Source organism: Mustela nigripes, chromosome 8 (genome assembly GCF_022355385.1).
Source record: "Mustela nigripes isolate SB6536 chromosome 8, MUSNIG.SB6536, whole genome shotgun sequence".
In the NCBI taxonomy this organism is placed as follows: Eukaryota; Metazoa; Chordata; class Mammalia; order Carnivora; family Mustelidae; genus Mustela; species Mustela nigripes.
This window is the reverse complement of record NC_081564.1, coordinates 68,086,413-68,104,396: the sequence shown is the minus strand read 5'-3', so window position 1 is coordinate 68,104,396 and position 17,984 is coordinate 68,086,413. Positions and strand designations below refer to the sequence as shown.

The 17,984-nt window shown below is 55.0% G+C and overlaps 1 protein-coding gene across 3 annotated transcripts in view; it reads right to left on the bottom strand.

The window, feature by feature from the left end:
• Positions 1-325: 325 nt before the first annotated feature.
• The window catches only part of MAPK4 (mitogen-activated protein kinase 4), a 142,245-nt gene continuing 124,586 nt past the window's right edge, over positions 326-17,984 (bottom strand). For 2 of the 3 annotated variants that reach the window (XM_059409684.1, XM_059409685.1), the window contains exons 3-6: positions 12,247-12,391; positions 10,593-10,754; positions 5,681-5,882; positions 326-2,979 (exon numbers count right to left, since the gene is read on the bottom strand). In XM_059409684.1, coding sequence (XP_059265667.1) covers positions 2,283-2,979; positions 5,681-5,882; positions 10,593-10,754; positions 12,247-12,391 — 1,206 coding nt within the window. In that variant the 3' untranslated portion in view covers positions 326-2,282. The remainder of the gene's footprint in view (positions 2,980-5,680; positions 5,883-10,592; positions 10,755-12,246; positions 12,392-17,984) is intronic. The other variant, XM_059409686.1, reaches the window with a different exon arrangement.

The window sequence follows — 17,984 nt, the reverse complement described above, 5'->3', positions numbered from 1 at the left end:
TGGGTGCTGGCTCCTCCAAATCTCATGATGTTGGCTCCTTTGGGGTTAGACAAAGGGTTTAGCCTTGCTCAGAAAGATTAGGGTGAACTCCAAGATATGGTTTGAAATCTACAGGACGGACACCAGGCCCGACCCAGACGGTTCTGGAATCACTCCCCTGACTACCAATCCGTATAGATTTTCCACTCCCCTCCCTGCCAATGGCAACCCCTCAAAACCCTGCCCTCTGGGGTGCAAGAAGCAGCCAGCCGTGCTCCAAGGACTCCACCACTGCCCAAGACACGATCAAATAATACGTAAATGAATGAGAGCATACTTCGATGAATAAAGGACTCTGTGTTCCAATAAAACTTTATTTGGCCCATCCTGATGAAGTTTAATAGATCTTTTGAAAACATGAGTAGTTATAACAATTCCTCTATAATAGCAATTGTATATGAACTCCTGGTCAGGGTCAGCAGCTTGTTCCTTTACCAAAAACGTAAAGCCGCCCTCTGAGGACAAGTGGCACATGAGGAGCGGTGTGTATTTCCTTGTCTTATTAAAAAAAAAAAAAAGAAAAAGAAAAAGAAAGAAACTCAAACACTTCATATTTACATATTTTCCATTAAAAATTATGGTCAGTGTGATTAATTTTGTTTTTAAATATAAGTTTCTAATGTGTTGCAGGTTTCAATGTACAACTCTTAGTTAGCTGATAGGTTTAAGGTGCTGTCAAGGTGAGGGTGAACACAGCCCAAGGCCAACACTGGGGAGTCCTCTGTTTGCAGACTGGCTAGACCTCCCGTGAGTATCTCTGGGGGTGCTGGGCGGGGCAGAATACCGGTGGCAGGAATAACAGAGCATTTCGGGGAATGGACTCTGCTTCCACAGAGGGCTTGCTGTGCCCCTATACCATCACCCCAGGCTCTGAATGCAAGGACACCTCTGGTGTGCACGCCCCAAACTCAGCCTGAAGCTACGAGGGGCATGGCTGCTTGGAAGCCCTTCCTGTGTCCTGGGGTCTCTATGCAGGGGTCCTGAGGACTTGTCCTGTTGGCACCCTGCCTTTCCCATCTGCCCACCTTGCTCCCAAGGCCACTTGCTTTCCATGCATTTCTTTAGGGACCACTCTCTGCCAGGGCTAAATGGATGATCAAAATCAAGGTCAGTATTCACGAAGCACGACTGGTCCCGTGTGAAATCTTCTCTTCTCTCCTAACACATTTGCTCTATGGCGGGCACCTCATGGCCTTGTTTACTCCAAAGGCGCAATCTGAGCCAAGAACATTAATTCCCGAGGTAGGCTGGGAGAGGAGCTCTGTACGTGTCTGCGCGTGGGTTCCATGTATGGGACTGGGTGTTGGGCTGCAGGCGTTACTGGGACTGCTGTCTTCAAACTCACCTGTGTAGGATACTCCCTGGGGAGCTGGGGCCGTGGCCTTGCATCCGTGCATGTGTCAGGAAAGTGCATAGGGAGTTCTGGAGGAGGTGTGTGCCCAGGTCTGGAAGATGAGCTCTTGGACCCACAGATCCCACACTGGTCTGATCTGAGCCAAGGTTTTCAGACCACAAAGGGATGAAGCAAACAGGGGTGTGGCAGGTGGGCTACGGAAGTACTTGAGGAACCAGATAATATCTGGTTGGTCTGTAGGGTGAAACTGGCTCAGTTTTCCATTTTGGAATATAAAGCAACATTGCTCTGAATAAAAGATGGGATAGGGCAGATGGTGATGGGCAGGGAAGAAACACCTTGGACCAAGGTTTTTGATTGGAAAGTCACAGGGCCCCCAGCAGAGGAAGACAGTTTAGAGTGGACAGACACTAGCCTAGGAGACCAGGCTCCCAGCCTTGCCCCAGGGGTAAGCACATCACTTGGCTTCTCCCGGCCTCACTGTCCTTCCTCTGTCCGTGAGGCTAGACTGGCCAGATGGCTTCAACCTTCGGCCAGCAAGATTCCTCTGCACCCGGCCGGGCTTGCAGACTGCTGTCTAAGACACACTGCTTCCCGGCAAACCGCCACCTAACAAGGGCCCCCTCTTTGCTGGGAAAGTGATCAACCCCCAAACTAGGCTCCTGTTCAAACCTGCTCCCAGAGGTTAAAGGCTAGTTATTAAGGCAGTTTAAGAAATGGACATTCCTCTCCCTCCTCGGATCCTTCCTGTGTTTTGCTAACCCCAAGGCAGCAGAGAGGGGTGCAAGGGGCGGTGGAGATGTGGGGGAGGAGGGCCAGCCCCTTCTTGCCAGGCCGGGCTTTCCCGGGTGGCCTCCGCTCGGGGGGTGCCTGGAGCTCCCCCTCTCCCTCACCACCTTTCTTTGGAGAAGGCCTCGGTCTGCACGAGATCGCCGGGGTGCTCAGGGAGGCACGCGCCGTTGAGGTCACCCAGTTTATTGTCCGGCAGGTCCTCGGGCTTGCTGCAGAGCTTCAGGGCGCGGGAGATAAACACATCCAGATCGAACTGGGGGCTGGCGCCCCCGTCGATGGGGGCCGGGCGGCCGGGCGGAGAGGCAGACAGGCGGCGCTCAGGGCTGTCGGGGGGCGGGCTGGCGCGCTCCGGGGCACCTTGCGTGCTCTTGACCCACTGCGCGATCTCCAGGAAGAGGTTGGTCGGCTCGTCCTCGCGTGGCCCAGCGTCCGCGGCCACCGTGGTGCTCGGGGGCGCCCCAGCCGCCTGCTTCCAGTGCGACAGGTCCAGAATGAGCTTGGGCTCAGAGTAATGGTGCGGCTTGCTGTCGCGCCACAGCAGCTTGTCCAGGTAGGAAGGCGAGCCCACCTTATAGTCGCAGGAGCGCCCGTAGTCGGACTCGAAGGCGCGTTCCATGGACGAGTGCGAGCGCTCCAGGAAGCGCTCGGAGCTGCTCTGCGAGTCCTTGCGCGGGTCCACCTGCACGTCCTCGGCCAGCGGCGCCGAGCCCGCGCGCGGGTCGCGCTGCACCTCGCTTGCGTCCTGGCACCGGTCCGGCCTCCACTCCAGGTCCGAGGACAGGCTCACAGGGTACCTGCAAGGGTGCAGACAAACGGAATGGTGAGTTGCCTTCCCCGAGGGAGCCAAGGCCCCACACTCCTGTCTGTCGGGCACAGACTGCCTTTCCATTCCTTTCCTGTCCCTCTGGTCCCGTGACTGCCCCCACCCACACCCCCCAGGGTACCTGTGGAAGGACTGATTTTTTTTTTTTTTTGGCTTAACCCTTGTATTCTTCTGTACTCATTCGATATCCTACAGTTATTTCTTGAACACATTATTAAGTGCAAGGCACTGGCATTGCCAGGCACAGCAGAGAACCAAACAACAAACAACAAATTCCCTGGCCTCGTGGACCCTCCTTTCAAAGGCACCCACCAAGGCCACAACCCTTGCAAAGTTGCCGCTCTTGATCCAGTAGCCTCTCGGCAGGCCAGAGAGTCCGTGGTTCTAACCAGCTCCCAGGTGATGCTGATGCTGCTGGTCCAGGGACCACACTTCGAGTAGTGGAGCCCTAATGAGTGCTCCTTGGCCCTGGCTCAGAGTAGAATCACCCCACACTCTGATTCTGCAGGTCTCCACTGGGACTCTGCGTCTGCATGGTTTTAACACATCCCCAGGGGATGCTAAGGTACGGCCTGGGCTAAGACCTCTTGCCTTAGGGGCTCTGGTTAGATGCCTCCCCACCCCCAGCACCCTGCAACAATGCAGTGCAGGTGGGATCTATGGAAAGGTTCTAGACACCTTCCAGAGAGGCCAAAGATCCTTGGAATTCTGCCTTCTGTCAAGTGCCCTGCGGCCACGGAGAGTAAAGTCAGCTAGCCAAGAGCAAATAAAGGGCAGGTGTGCCGGCCATCAGCTCGAGCTGGGACCTCGCCTCCCCATGCCAGGTGCTCTGTGCAGAAGAACCATGTGGAGGGAGGCGGGGATCGCAGGAAGGCGTGGCCCACAGCCAGCCGCTCGTAGTACAGGATGCCCAGAGCTCACACAGGAAGAGCCGGTGCACCAAAGACAGGCAGGTTTGGCTGTGAGAGCGTAGATGCGGAGAAGTGGTTCACACGATGTGGTTTACGAGGCACAGGGAGGCCCTGGGACTGCTGCCCTCTCTCCCAGTGACACCACGAGGGCAGGAGTCCCTCCCAGAGGCGAACACCGCCTCTTCCCACAAGGGTCCTAGAAGCTGCCGAGATTTCTAGGAGGAAGAACTTGAGAAGACCGTAATCACTGGCTGCTACCCACTGGGAGCCAGGCGCCGGTTCTCGGACAAGACTGTGGAATCAGCATTATCGTGCTGCCTTCCCGATGTCCCCACTGGGACATGATGCTGGCACTCATCCAAGGTTAAGCCATTTGTCCAAAGTAGGAGGGCCTGTTGGAAGGAGTCTGCCATGGATGGCCCATCTCCATCAGGAAGGTGTGATGGGAAAGTCAGGAGCGGAACTCTGTCAGGCTGAGAAATGGGCAGAGCTGGTAGGCAGTGGCTAAAGAAACCCTGCCAGTTTTCCCGGCCCCAGCCCTGCACTACAGCCGTGATAAGCACGGGGTGGGCCTCCCTGGGCCAGTGCTCTTGAGCCCTTAAAGCGCTGTGGTGCAGAGGGGGAGGGGCTGCAGGGACCACAGTCAAGGGTGGGAAAGGCATGGGGGCGGCAGAAGGAAGGGTCTTCATTAATCTCTATTTGCTGGCAACTCTTGATAACAACAATCGACAACAACAAACCCACAAACCTGTCCCAAAATAGCAACGTTGCCCCGGCCCTCCCACTGCCTCCTTACGCTGCAACCTATCATCTGTCAAATGACTGAAAAGGAGAACTTGCTCATCTGTCACTTATGTAACTAGCTGTCACATTCCCACCGCAGCGGGGCTCCCACTTAGGCCTCCTCGGAGTCCTAGCTGCTAAGCCCTTGACTTCTATTTCTAAACTGAGCAGCTCTCAGCTCTCCTGGCCCCGGATTAGCAGATGGTGACGCCCAAATGTTTAGCTGCCTCATCTCAACGTCAGAACAGGAAGGGTCCCGAGAAATCATAACATGCCTACACAGAGATGGTTAAAAAAATGTGTGTTCTACCCAATGCTGAATCACGGGTAGTGACTTCCGGGTACACTGTGTTGGGAAGGATTCGGAGGCTCAGCCCAGTCTGGCATTCAGCAGTGTCTGGCATAGGTGCAGATCCAGGAGGCCCCCCAGGAGGCAGGCATTAGCTGTGTGGCCTGACGCTAGTCTCTACCCTCTCTGGGCTGTGGCTTCCTCATGTGTCGCTGAGCAGTCGAGACAACGGCACCCCTCCTTCGTGGCACTCTAGGGAGGTTTCAACGATGAGGACCATGCGAAATTTTGTGTGGTCATAAATGTCACATTGTCTCTCCTCTGTGTGCTGGCACAGTCTACTTTTCTAGGGCAGATTCCCAGTCTGCCAGAAGTGAGCTCCAGTGACGGGTACTCCTTAAATGTCGCTGAACCTTGTATTGAGCCCTGGCTCTAGAACCCTCAGGGTGGGGAGGACAGGGGTGGTGGCCGTGTTGCACAAAGGAAGGCTCCCAACCCACACACGCTCACCCGCTGGGAGTGCCTGGGGACAGGAGAGAAAGGCAGAAAGCTAAGTGGGGAAAGACCCCCATGGGGTATAGAGCTTGGGAGGTAGAGGGAAAGGTCACGGAGGATCAGAGGCAAAACAGAAACGGGAGGAAGAGAACGTGGATTCTACACTCCAGAGCCGGAGGCCCCTGGAACCGCACCTGTCCCAGTTGGAGAGCTGGCTCTGGTTGGCAGCCATCAGCAGGATGTCATCGATCTCATCTTCAATGCGGAAGGGGTGCTGCGAGGTGGGCTCGTCCTCTGGGCACGAGTACGGGCTCATGTAGGGGTGCTGCAGCCCCATCTCTGCTGTTAGACGATCCATGGGGTTAAAGGTCAGGATCTTCTCCAGAAAGTCAATGGCTACAGGGAGCAAAACAGGACAGGAAAGTCATTCACTGCCCTGACTAGCAGAGACATTTTTTGGTACTTTCCCATTTGTAAAAAGCTTTTCAGCCATTCTCCTTTCTTGTGATCCTCACCACAATCCAGTGCAAATTCAGAGTAGATAATTGCTTTTCTGATTTCACAAATGAATAAACAGAGGCCCAGCAGGGGAAAGTGACTTGTTCCAGTTGCTGTTGGTTAAGAGCCGGTACAGGGCTAGGAGTCTGCCTTAGGCTGGTCTGGGCTAGAGGCGAGTACGTGGTGACCCTCCCTGGAAGCACTGGCAGGAGAGGGCGTTGTGCGCATGAGCAGGACACCTGGCGCTCAGTCCCACTGTTGGGGGGGGGCGTACTCTAGGAGACAGCATGGGACACACCTCAGAGGTGGCTCCCTTGTGGGGTCGGGGGGACCTGCGGTGTCTCTACACCCATTCCCACTGGCTACAGATTGTGTGTTGCTGGAGTGCCTGGGGGAGCCTTGGCTCCCAGGTGCCAGCAGTGACCTATGAGACAGGTCACCGAAAGGTGAGGCAGGTGGGACAGGTCCGATAGCCCACGGCTGCCCGGCCCTGCCTTCCTACCACAGGCTGCGCCTGGAGGTTTGACAAACAACAGCAGGCCGGCTTGATATTAAAATATTTATGACCACCAAGCTGAAGCCCTCCTGGGGACCAGGGTCCAGATCAAGGGGAGGTCCTAGGCACTGGAACCTGGGGACAGGAAGGGACACTCCGAAGCCTTGTACGGTGGCTGGCTGCCCGCCAGCATGGAAGTACATCGAAATTTCGGTAGCCAGTCGGGCGCTGTGGGTACGCAGTGGCCACACACCAGCTCTGCACACAGGACTGGTGTCCTTTCTCCAGACGGGGCAGGGGCAACCATCTGCCTTGTGGGCTCTGCCCTGCCTCATCTCAGCACAAGGTCTAGCCTGGAGGTTTGTATCACGTCTCAGCTCGGGAGAGCCCACTTGAATCCCAGCGGAGCTAATCACGTTACTGCCCACGTGGCAGGGGACAAAGGCTGCAAGCCAGCCACCACCGCCCTGCCCCTCACACCAGCCCTGGGTCTCTCTGCAGTAAAATTCATCCATGATTCAGGAAATTGAGGGAGGACGTGGTGGGGCTCTGTAAGCCCAGACCACAAGATCAGTAAAGCAGCAGGAACTCCGATCACCGTCAAGAGCTCCGAGGCTCAGGGGGAGCCTCTGGGTCAGGGCTGGGGACCTGAAAGACCCTCCCTGATGGGCGGGGCTGGGAAGAACCTGGCCACGGCACACAGTCCGCTCTGGCCCTGCCTGGCTCTGGGCAGGGCGAGGTTCTCCCTCTTTGGGTTGCTGCCCTCCCTCGATCCAGCAGATTACTCTGGACCTTCTGACAAGGACAGGAGAGAGCTGAAGCTCTGGACATGGGCAGGCATCATCACCGGCATCACTGTTGTTAACAAAGACCCAGCAAACCCTGAAGTGCCCCCCATGGACTCTAGTGAAGATGAGTCTCCTCCTTCCTCTTCCTGACAGCTGGTCTTCTAGCAGGTGCCAGACACTTCTAGAAGCCTAAAGACTAGAAAATCCCTTCTTGTCTCTAAGCTAAATCTGCCCCCTTTAACCTCCAATCCTGGGCTTAGCTCTGCCCTCTGCAGGTCTCCCATGTCCGGTCCCCTCAGGGGGGACCAAGGCAGCAGCCAGGTCCTGGGCAAGGCCCCTCTGGCTGGTACACACTGGCCTGGCTCTCCCAGCCGCCCCTGCTGTCTGATGCGGCTGTGGGACAGGAGGCTGGGGGACGGGGTGGGAGTGACGTGTGCACCCCACTTCCAGGCTGGATGCATGAAAGCCTCCTGTAAGAGTCTCTCGCCTCTCTTCCCCTGGCTTAGGCTGGAAGTGGGTGTCCAGGGGGACCCTGAAGCCTGAGTGTTGAAGATGGCAGACCCTTCTCTGACAGTCTGGGTTCCGGGAGAACCCCAGGCTTCCCCACTCTGTCCAGACTGGAGGCAAGCTGTGTCTACACCGCCAGCAGATCTTCCTGGAGTTTCCGGATGTATCTGCCACGGCACTAGCTTTGTTTTTCTCAATGCAGAAACCAAGCCCTCCCAATCCCCAACTCCTCTTTTCTGGGCTCAACCTCCCCACTTTTTCTGAAGGCATTTCTAGTATGAGGCTTCCCTACCATCCTGTCACCTTCCTGTGACCTAGTGAACCTCAAACGGGACTTTCCAGAGCCCCCAGGTCTGGAAGGATCCTCAGGGGCATTTTTGGTGACTGAGATGCAGGTGGGCCCTGAGGACCCCAACCCTGCATCACCCAGAGCACTCCCATCAGATTTGTCACTTGTGACACCTTTACTTTGTAGGGTAAACGGAGCTCAGAACTGATGCCTCGATATGATGGCCTTGGGGCCTGTGTCTCCCTCATCCTGCCTTGATGGCTCCGTCAGCCACTGAGGGACAGAGTCACCCAGGCTGCCCTTTGAGCCTCTGCGGGCTACAGCCAGAGAGAGACCCTGCCTCTTCCCAGGCCTGCGGGGCCTCAGATGTACAGAAAAGGGAGGGACTGCAAGTCACCGGCCGGCTCTCCTAGGTGGGTGGCCTTGGTGCTCTCCCCCTACCCATATTTCATTCTGGGGACCCCTCATTCTCCTAAAGCCAGAGGTCAGCTGGAGACCTCCTTTCAAGGCCAGGTTTTCAAGGCCACAGGCCGGCGAGGGAGTTTTGGTTGGAGCTGAGTTTTGGCACATAGGGAGACAGGATCACGCCCAGCTTCAGTGAACACTGTTCAGCTACAGGATCAAGTCCAAAGTCATTGGCCTCTTGGCCCTTCTCACCTCTCCAGCCTCACTTCCTACCTACAGGTCTGTGACTCGTCCTGCTGGTCCAGGCTCACCATGTCCCACTGGCCAGCTTCTTTGTCCCTCTCCACTCCCTTCCTCTCCCCAAATAGGCGGAGCTCTCGCTGGCCCCTTAGGGGGGCCTTAGTCTTTTTCTCCCCTCACGTCTTGGTTCTCCCCGTCTTCCCAGCGAGAGCACCTCTCGTGTCTCGGAACTCCCATCCCTGACACTGTGGGGGCTTAATGCACGGCAGGGGATGCTGCCGACGATAAGGAGGAGCTTCATCTCCTATCCGGACCAACTCTGATTTTGTGGAGACACAGTCCACCACTCTGAGAGCCAGGGCACTGAGGGGCTGCTGTGTGTGTGGCTGCTTGGGGGAGGGGACGCGGTGACACATCCCTGACTCGGAATTCCTGAGAGGTGACTGCCCATCTCGTCTCGTGGTGGGATGTCTACAGGGCCCTGGGACTCACATACGGATGGGCTGAGTCTTAATTTGTGGTGAATGAAATGATCCTTCCTCCCCTTTCATGAAGAGAAAACTGAGGCAGCTTATGATTGAGTGGGGATCATGGCCACGGACATTGTTAGAAGACAATGCCCCATGGTCCAAGTTCTTGGTCTCTTGATGGTCTCATTCGTAATAATGGACACCAAGTGGCATGGAATAAAACCTATTTCACCACCTCCACCGCAGCAAGCTGGGGCCACGGGACTGAGTTCTGGCCAACGAAACGTGAGTGGAGGTGAGGTGTCCAAATTCCGGCTCATGACCTTAAGGGCAAGCGGACCTGCCCCCCTTCCCGATCTTCCTCCGGGTAGTAAGGGCAGCACCCTAAGATGGCTGAACAGGAGGACGGAAGGGGCCTGTGCCCCTGGATGACTTTGCAGCAGGATCACCGTCTTGGCCCTGGACTGTCTGCTTTGTGATTACTACAGAAGAGAGAAATAAGCTTCCTAACTTCTTTTTTCTTAAATGAGAAAGAAATCTTATGTAAGCCATTAGGAATTTGGGTGTCTCTTCCAACTGGCTGAACCTGTGTCCTACCTAACACGGGGAGGGGTCTCCTCAGGAAGCCTCTGGTAGGTGTGAGATCCAGTGATAATGTTAACATTTTATTTATTTGAGAGAGAGACAGAGGGAGAGACAGAGCATGAGCAGGGAGTGGGGCAGAGGGAGAGGGAGAAGCAGATTGCCCGCTGAGCATGGAATCTGACATGGGACTCAATCCCAGGACCCTGAGATCAAGACCTCAGCTGAAGACAGACGCTTAACCGCCTGAGCCACCCAGGTACCCCTAATGTTAACATTCAGCTGACGGAGCAACTCTCCTAGGCCCAGGGCTTTACACATTCTATTTCACTCACCCGTCACGATGTCCCCATTACACGGATCACTGCACTCATCTTACAATTAAGGAAACAGAGGCAGAGAGGTTAGGAAACTCGCTCAAGGCCAAATAGCTACTCCAGGGGAACTGGGCAATGAGTCTGGGTCTGGGTCTGAAGCTCATAAAGCCCACGTTCTCTGCATCACCTCATCAAGGGAAACAAGGAAAGGGGAGATGAAGGAGGAGGTGGAGGAAGGCGAGTGAGAAAGACGAGAAGGAGAAGGAAGCCAAGACAAGGATGGACTCTGGAGGACGCCAAGCTTTGCCTTGAGGGTCTCCTGGCGGCCAAACTCTGGGGGCCAGGGACGCTCATTCTGGAAGGAGCTGGGGAAAACTCCTGCTACAGTGGCATGGCCTTGGCCCTTCTGTCTAGGAACTCGGCATCGTCCTTCTGGAAGCTGACCACCCGCCCGGCCCGGGAGGAAGCCGGAGCGCAGCCTCCCGGAGGCTGGCCTGGCCCCAGGTGGGGGTACCTTCGCTGTTCACTTCGGGGAGCAGTTTGCGCAGCGGCCTCTTCACCTCCCAGCTGCTGCTGACGAGCGAGGGCATCACCCTGAGCAGCTCGTCCTTGTCCTCCTCCCGGATCACGGGGATGGTCTCTAGGATGAGCTGCATCTGCTCCAGCTCGTGAGCCCCTGGGGAGCCAAATACCATATGGTCAAGTGCGTTGCCTGAGAGGCTGGGGTGGTGGAAGCCCCATGGTGGTTCCGGGAGGACGGTGGGAGCAGCACGGGGCCGGCGGCCAGGGGACCTGGGTTCGGGTCTTCACTTGGCCGCTGGCCTGCTGTGTGACTGCAGGCAGGTTGCTTGCCATCTCTGGGGCTTGGTGCTGACAAGCGTCTCTGCCTCTGGAATGGACCCGTCTGATACAGACTGAGTCAGCCGAGCTAATGTGACGGGAACAGCTGGGCCCAGTGCTCTGTCCCAGACGCCTCTGCGTGTTCTTTCCCGGCCTGGGCAAGGAAGTGATTTTAAAACAAGGTCTGAGCCTCGCCTTTTGGGTATCCAATTAGAAGGACCCTAAGGAGGAGGGGGACAATCAGAAATCACCAGCTGGCTCTGGAATGCGGCTTGTGCTCCCTGAGGCAGAGGGGAGGAAGACAGGCGATGTCGCTATGCCAGGTGCGTGGGAGACGTGTGCTGGGACAGGACGGACTCGGGCATTTATTCACGCCCGTGCTCCCTCATTCCTTCACCAAATGTCGACTTACTGAGCAGCTTCTCCCTGGCAGGCCTCAGGCTGGATGCTCGGCCGTAAGAAGCTTCAGTCTTTACGAGTCTCAGAAACGCAACTCATCTTTGCCGCCCGAGCACGGACGCTCTCCCGGCGCGGTGGCACTGCTGGTAGGGGTCAGGTCTCTCTCCTCGCTGTCCCCTTCGACCTCCAGGCTGCTCTTACTCCCACTGCTTCCATTTCCCCTTTCTGCTTGATAGCCTTTCCACTTACTTCCACCAGTTTAAACTCTTAACTGACTTTCTATCTTCAAGAAGTCCCCAGATTTATGTAGCTGCTCTGCGTGCCTGTCCCTTACCACCGATTCCAAACTGCCAGAAGCTGGTCCTACGGTGGGGCTCCTCTGTGTCCCCCAACGATGCCTGGTGCAGCCCCGAGCGGACAGGATTACCGCGATGCTGTCGCAGCAAGGGCCTGCGGCTCAGGCCGTTTGGAAGCGGTCCCTTTGGCCTCGTCCTGTGCGGGCTCATGAAGGGTCAGTTCAGAGACCTGGGAGCCCCCTGTGCGGTACGCTTCCCAAAGGAACACTCCGGACTGGCTGCTCACAGTGGCGGGGAGAGAAGAGGAAGGGTCTGAAAAGGTAGGATGGGTGTTTGCAGTGGTCAATCCCACTGAATAGAAGTCGTTACTTGACTTTGAAAGTTCTGCCCTCAAAAGGCTATTTTCAGCCTTTCTGGTATCTTGCCAGAAATGATAAGGGGCTTCTAAGTAGGTCCCTTAAGCCATACAGGTCATTTTAAAGAGAAAGACTAGAATGTTTTGTGGTTACCATCTTTTTTTGTCTTATTTTGTTATTGGGGTGTGTGTGTGGTTTTTTTCTTTTTTCCCTTTCAATCAGTTCTCCCTTTTTCTAGAACGACATCAGAAGGAAGAGGGCATGGGCAGTGACTTACCAGCAAAGAGCATTCTCCCCGTGAGCATCTCTGCCAGGATGCAGCCGGCGGCCCACATGTCAATGGCTTTGGTGTAGTTGTTAGGGGAGAGGAGCAGGCGCGGCGAGCGGTACCACTTAGTCACCAGCCCTTCCGACAGGTAACCCTGGAAGACAGAACCCCCTGCTCTGATGAGCAGCCCTGTGCAGACATACCCTCTCTCCCCAGCACATTCTCATTTCTTTCCACCCAAAGACGGCACCCCGTCCAGGATCCTTCCACTCTGGAGCCTTCCCTGAGGCCCAGCGATTCTCCACTGTGGGTGGGGAGGCAAGAGACCAACATTCTGGAAGGAAGCCTTTCCCACCCCAACGTGACATCACCCTGCCAAACGAATCTGCCCTCATCTAGTCAGAAGCTGGATCCCTAGGAGCCAAACTCAAGTTCATTACCATCATCAACGGAGTGAGGACGAGAAACTTGGAATTTCATTGATCCAGTGGCTGAATTTCAGCAATGGCTACACATCTGAAATCAAGCCAGTTACTGTGATGCTGAAGGTAAGAATTAATGCGGCTACAGAGCTGGGGATGCCAAGCCCCTGCTGACAACAGAAGGCTGGCTCCGTAATGGGGGCAGGTGAAGGGCATACGAAAACACCCTGAACAGAGAGTGGGTGCAGCTTTGGTTGGCCCAGAGGATTCTGAGAGCTCCACAGTGTCTTTCTGAGGGCATCGATGTCCTCACTGATTTCAGTCACTGCTCAAGGATTTGTGATCTGGGACAGAAGCCCTCAGTGTAACCTGGGAGGTGTTCATTGGGATGACCCGGAACAGTCTCTAAACTGAGAAGGCAGACCCGTCTGGGGGTTAAGGTGAGACGATTCGGACGGAAGGGATCCAGTGGGAGAGCCCAGGGATGGTCTTGATGTCCGCTGATGAAACTCCCCATTCAGCATTTGAACTGCCCTTTTCCCTGATGCAGGTACTCTCACAGACCCAGGCTCGCGCAGATGAAAAGTTAAGAAGCCCCAGTACCCACCAGGAGCTTTTGATCAATTAATCTAGAATCTATTTGCTCAAACCTTCCGAGAGCCCTACAGTACGACGGCAGTGCTCTCTCCCCTGTGGTACATACATGTTTCTTCAGAGGAGGGACCCAAACTGGTGGAGGGAAGGGGGAAAGAGGAAGCGACCACAGGGTACCCCTTCCCTCGCCTCAGTGCTCCCACCCAAATGAACTCCTTCGATTCCCTCATGTCCCTGTCGAGTCACCCATCCCCCACGCCCTGGCCCCAGCCCCCTAGCAATCACGGTTTTCTGTCCTCCGGTTTTGCTTTGTATGGAATGCCATATACATGGGAGTCCTCGCCCCTTTCTGAGTCCCAATTCCCTCACTTAGCATGAAGCAGCTGGATTCATCCATGTTGCTGTATGCACGGTGGTTTGTTAGGGGTTTAAGTGTGATCCTGAAAGTTACAGATAGACTGGGGTGCCTCGCTGCCTCAGTCCTTGAGCATGCGACTCTTGATCTCAGGGTTGTGACTTCAAGCCCATATCAGGTGTAGAGCTTACTTAAAAAATAAATTTTAGGTGGGGCACCTGGGTGGCTCAGTGGATTGACCCTGGGCCTTCGGCTCGGGTCACTGTCCCAGGGTCCTGGGATTGAGCCCTACATCGGGCTCCCTGCTCCACAGGGAGCCTGCTTCCTCCTCTCTCTCTGCCTTCCTCTCTGCCTACTTGTGATCTCTCTCTATCAAATAAATAAATAAAATCTTTTTAAAAATTTTAATAAATAAATAAAGTTTAGGGGCACCTGGGTGGCTCAGTGGGTTAAAGCCTCTGCCTTTGGCTCAGGTCATGATCCCAGGGTCCTGGGATTGAGCCCCGTATCGGGCTCTCTGCTTTAGCAGGGAACCTGCTTCCTTCTCTCTTTCTGCCTGCCTCTCTGCCTACTTGTGATCTCTGTCTAATAAATTAAATTAAATTAAATTAAAAATGAAATTTGGGGGGCACCTGGGTGGCTCAGTCGGTTGAGCGTCTGCCTCTTGATTTCGGCTCAGATCATGATCTCAGGGTCGTAGGAGTCCCTCATGGGGTTTTGTGCTCAGCAGGGCATCTACTTGAGATTCTCTCCTCCCTCTGTCCCGACCCGGCTTGCTCTCTCTCTTTAAATAAATAAGATCTTAAAAAAAAAAAAAATCTTCAAAAAATTATAGCCACAAGCCAAACTGTAGAAGTTCACTTCTGGGTGGTCAGGTCATCAGTAAAGAATGGTTTGATCGATTTTCTAGTCAGAGGATGAGGCAGCCAGAGGAAGATAAAAGCAGAGTCACCCAGAGGGGAGTTTTCTGATATGTAAATGAGCGGTTTTCTATGGATGGAATTTCCTGTCATTAACACCTGCCAATCCGCAGCACCCAGGACTGAAGTGGGGACACAGGGAGGCTTCCTTCTGAAACACCTGCCTGGAAAGTAAAAGAAAGATGTTTGCATGGGCAAGGCTGCCCCGGAGCCAGAAATGAGGGCCAGGCCATGACAGCAGCTAAGAAAGTTCGCCCAACAGCTCTTCCTTACTTAGGAATGAAAACCGAGGTCCTGCTGCTTCCCCACGGTCACTTGTCCCTCAAGCCGTTTTGAAAACAGAGGACATACTGGTGTGTTTCAGAAGCCACCGGGCAGAGGAGAATTTGGGAAGCTGCAGTGTCTTCTGTCAGGTTCTGGAGCAAGAGGAGCCCTGCAGAAGGGGGCGTTGGGAACAAAGAGGGGGCTCCCTTTTTAGAAGGGGAGGCAGGGCAGGGCGAGGAAAAGCAGACATGGGGAAGGAGGTGGTGGCAGGGGTCCTGCCCTCAGCTGAGATGAGCCCTGGGTGTCCAAGCAAGAGGCTCTGGGGCCCACAACACGATCCTGGTGATCTGAATTCAAGAACGTTTCAGCGGAGTGGGTGGGGTGAAAGAACACAGAACTTTCTAGAATAAAAAGAATACCAAGGAATGGAGAGTTTTATCAGAAGGGCTCACAAAACAGTAAGTAGATGGGCTCAACAGGTATCTTTAAATGGCTTTCCTGTCAGAGCCTGCAGGGTGTGGAGAGTTTCAGCTCCATCAGGATGTGGAGGAAACCTGTCCGTCATACTTGGTCTCCCTGTGGTGCACCACTGTGTGGGTCTCTGAGGAGATGGGACACAAACACTCCCACGATTCTCCATGGCCCCCCTCAGCACGTGAGAGGCAGGACTGGAGCTGCCCTTTCCCGAGGGTCCCTTTCCTTCCACCCTGTCTGGAGGTGCTCCCGGGAGGCAGCTAGCCAGGAGTCCCTGTCTAGACTCTGCAGGGAATCGCTGCCATGCAGAGATGGCTGCAACCAGCCAGTGTCACTTCCTTTTAGGGTCCAGTACAGCCAAGGGGAGGTTTTGATTTTAAAAGCACGGGAGGTGTTTGGGAAATCATCAGCAGTGTTTGCCCTCTGATGAGGGTAATCAGGGACCCCCAACAGATCCAGAGGGAAGGTCTGATGAACGATCTGAGCATCCTCTGGGCAGAGGGAGCGGGGACACTGCACTCAGTCCCAGCTGCCCCCTGCCAGGGAATCCAGAACAGCCTCCCTCAAACTCACTCCAGAAGGGTCAGCACTGGTCCGCGGCCGGCACGGGGTGGGTGGGCTCCAGCTCTGTGCCTCCCGAGCCTGACCCCTTGTGTCTGGGAGAGAGAAGCTTAGGGAAGAAGCCATATTCCAATACGCCTTCTACTTCAGCCTTCTGGCCCCTCACAGGGACAGGAGAATTGAAACGGGGACACAGCCTCTGAAGCATAAAAGCCCAGTCAGCTGTAGCTGAGTGTGTTTTGGGGAAGGAGGGGTAGGGTAACAAGGTGCGAAGGCTGGTTTCTCCCCTCATACTGAATGGCTGCTTAGGGCTGTCCCCGCTTCCGGGCCAGGGTGGTGGGGACTCGGACAGCCTCACCTTCTCTACCGCAAGTCTGTGGCATGTGGTGTCCCTGTGCGGTGGAAATGAACGTGATGATTAAAACCAGCCCTGTCTTCAAAGAGCATATAATGTAGGTAGAGATGAAACAGTCAATATGGTTGTCAGAAAGATAAGGAAATGATCTCGGTCAACATTTACGTGGGACCTACTCTGTGCTGAGCACTGTGTTAGCCTTTGACCTTTTTAAAAAGATCTATTTATTTATTTATGAGAGAGAGAAAGAGTGGGAAAGAGGGGCCGAGGAAGAGGGAGAGAGAGCCTTGAGCAGACTCTGAGCTCAGCACGGAGCCTGCGGGGCACAATCTCACGACCCTGCCATCAGGACCTGAGCTGAAGCCAAGAGTCAGACACTGAACAGACGGCACTCCTGGGTTAGCGTTTTGCACGCTTCCATTCTGCCGTGCTCCCGTCAGCCTCTCGATGCAGGCTCTCCACAGGGCCCCCTGCCCAAGCTTGTATGACTGGGATGTGGCCTAGGGTGTCCCGCTCCAGAGTCCTCGCTCTAACCTGCACGTCGCTGGACCACCACCAGCACACACATCAGAGCCCCTATAAGCAGCAAGGAAGGGGACTGCTTAGAACGCACAGGGACAGGCTTTGTTTGGCAGTGGGTCAGTGAAGGCTTCCTGGAGATGCCACGTGTCCTTGCAGCACACACAGGCACCCCTGTCTGATCTAGAAGAAACTAGGTCAAGGGAAAAAGAAATCAGGCTATGAAGAAGTAAAATTTTTAGCCTTAGGGGTCTGTGCAGGTTGCTGCATAGGTGCTGTGACTCTTATAGGCGCGCGCATTCCCAGAAGATCTTCCAGGGGGCGTGTGGCAGAAATCAAAGGGATGTCACACAAGGAATGGGAAAGACGCGGGATTTTTAGCCTGCAGAACATAAAGGGGGAGGGTGGCATGAGAGCTGCCTTTAAGTGTTTTTTTATTTATTTGAGAGAGAGAGAGAGATTGCATGGGTGGGGGAGGGGCAGAGAAAGAGGGAGAGAGAGGAGGATCTTGCAGACTCCATGCTGAGCGCAGAGGCTGACGTGGGGCTCGATCTCATCACCCTGAGATCCTGACCTGAGCTGAAATCAAGAGTCAGAGGCTCAAATGACTGAGCCACCCAGGGGCCCCAAGAGCTGACTTTAGATGTTTGCAAGGTTGTCATATGGAAGAATTAAGCTTGTTCCCTGAGGCTCTGGGGACAGACGTGAGCCAAAGCAGGAGACAGAAATCTCTGTAATAGGATCATAACAGCTAACATGCACTGAGCTCGTCAAACTGTGCTGCTTCACAAGGATTAACTCACTTCATCCTCACAACAACCCAGGGAGGCAGGGACTTTCACTGTAGCCATTTTACAGGGAGCAATCTCAGGCACAGAGAGGGTAAGTGGTCTCTCCAGCGTCACACAGGCTGTACGGGGCAAGCTGGGATTCTGCCGCAGACTATGCGGCTGGTGTGCCTTCCATCTGACTATGCAGCCCTCCTGCCATTCACATCAGAAAAGCCTCTAAAGCCATCAGGGCTATCGAAGGCATGGGGGGTGGGGGGAGAGTGGCATGACGGGGAGAGGACTGGGCTCCTAACAGGGAGCGGCGTCCAGGCACAGCACGGGGAACCCTGACACCACTCCCCTGGTGGACGTCCAGAGCACCGCTTCTCGGACTTGGGCGTGCACGCGGACACTTGGGGACCCGGACTGATTCAGTGCACGCTCGGGTCATCAGGTGGGTGAGGTGATGCTGCGCGGTCAGAGGGCCGCACCGGGGCCAGCAAGACCCTACTC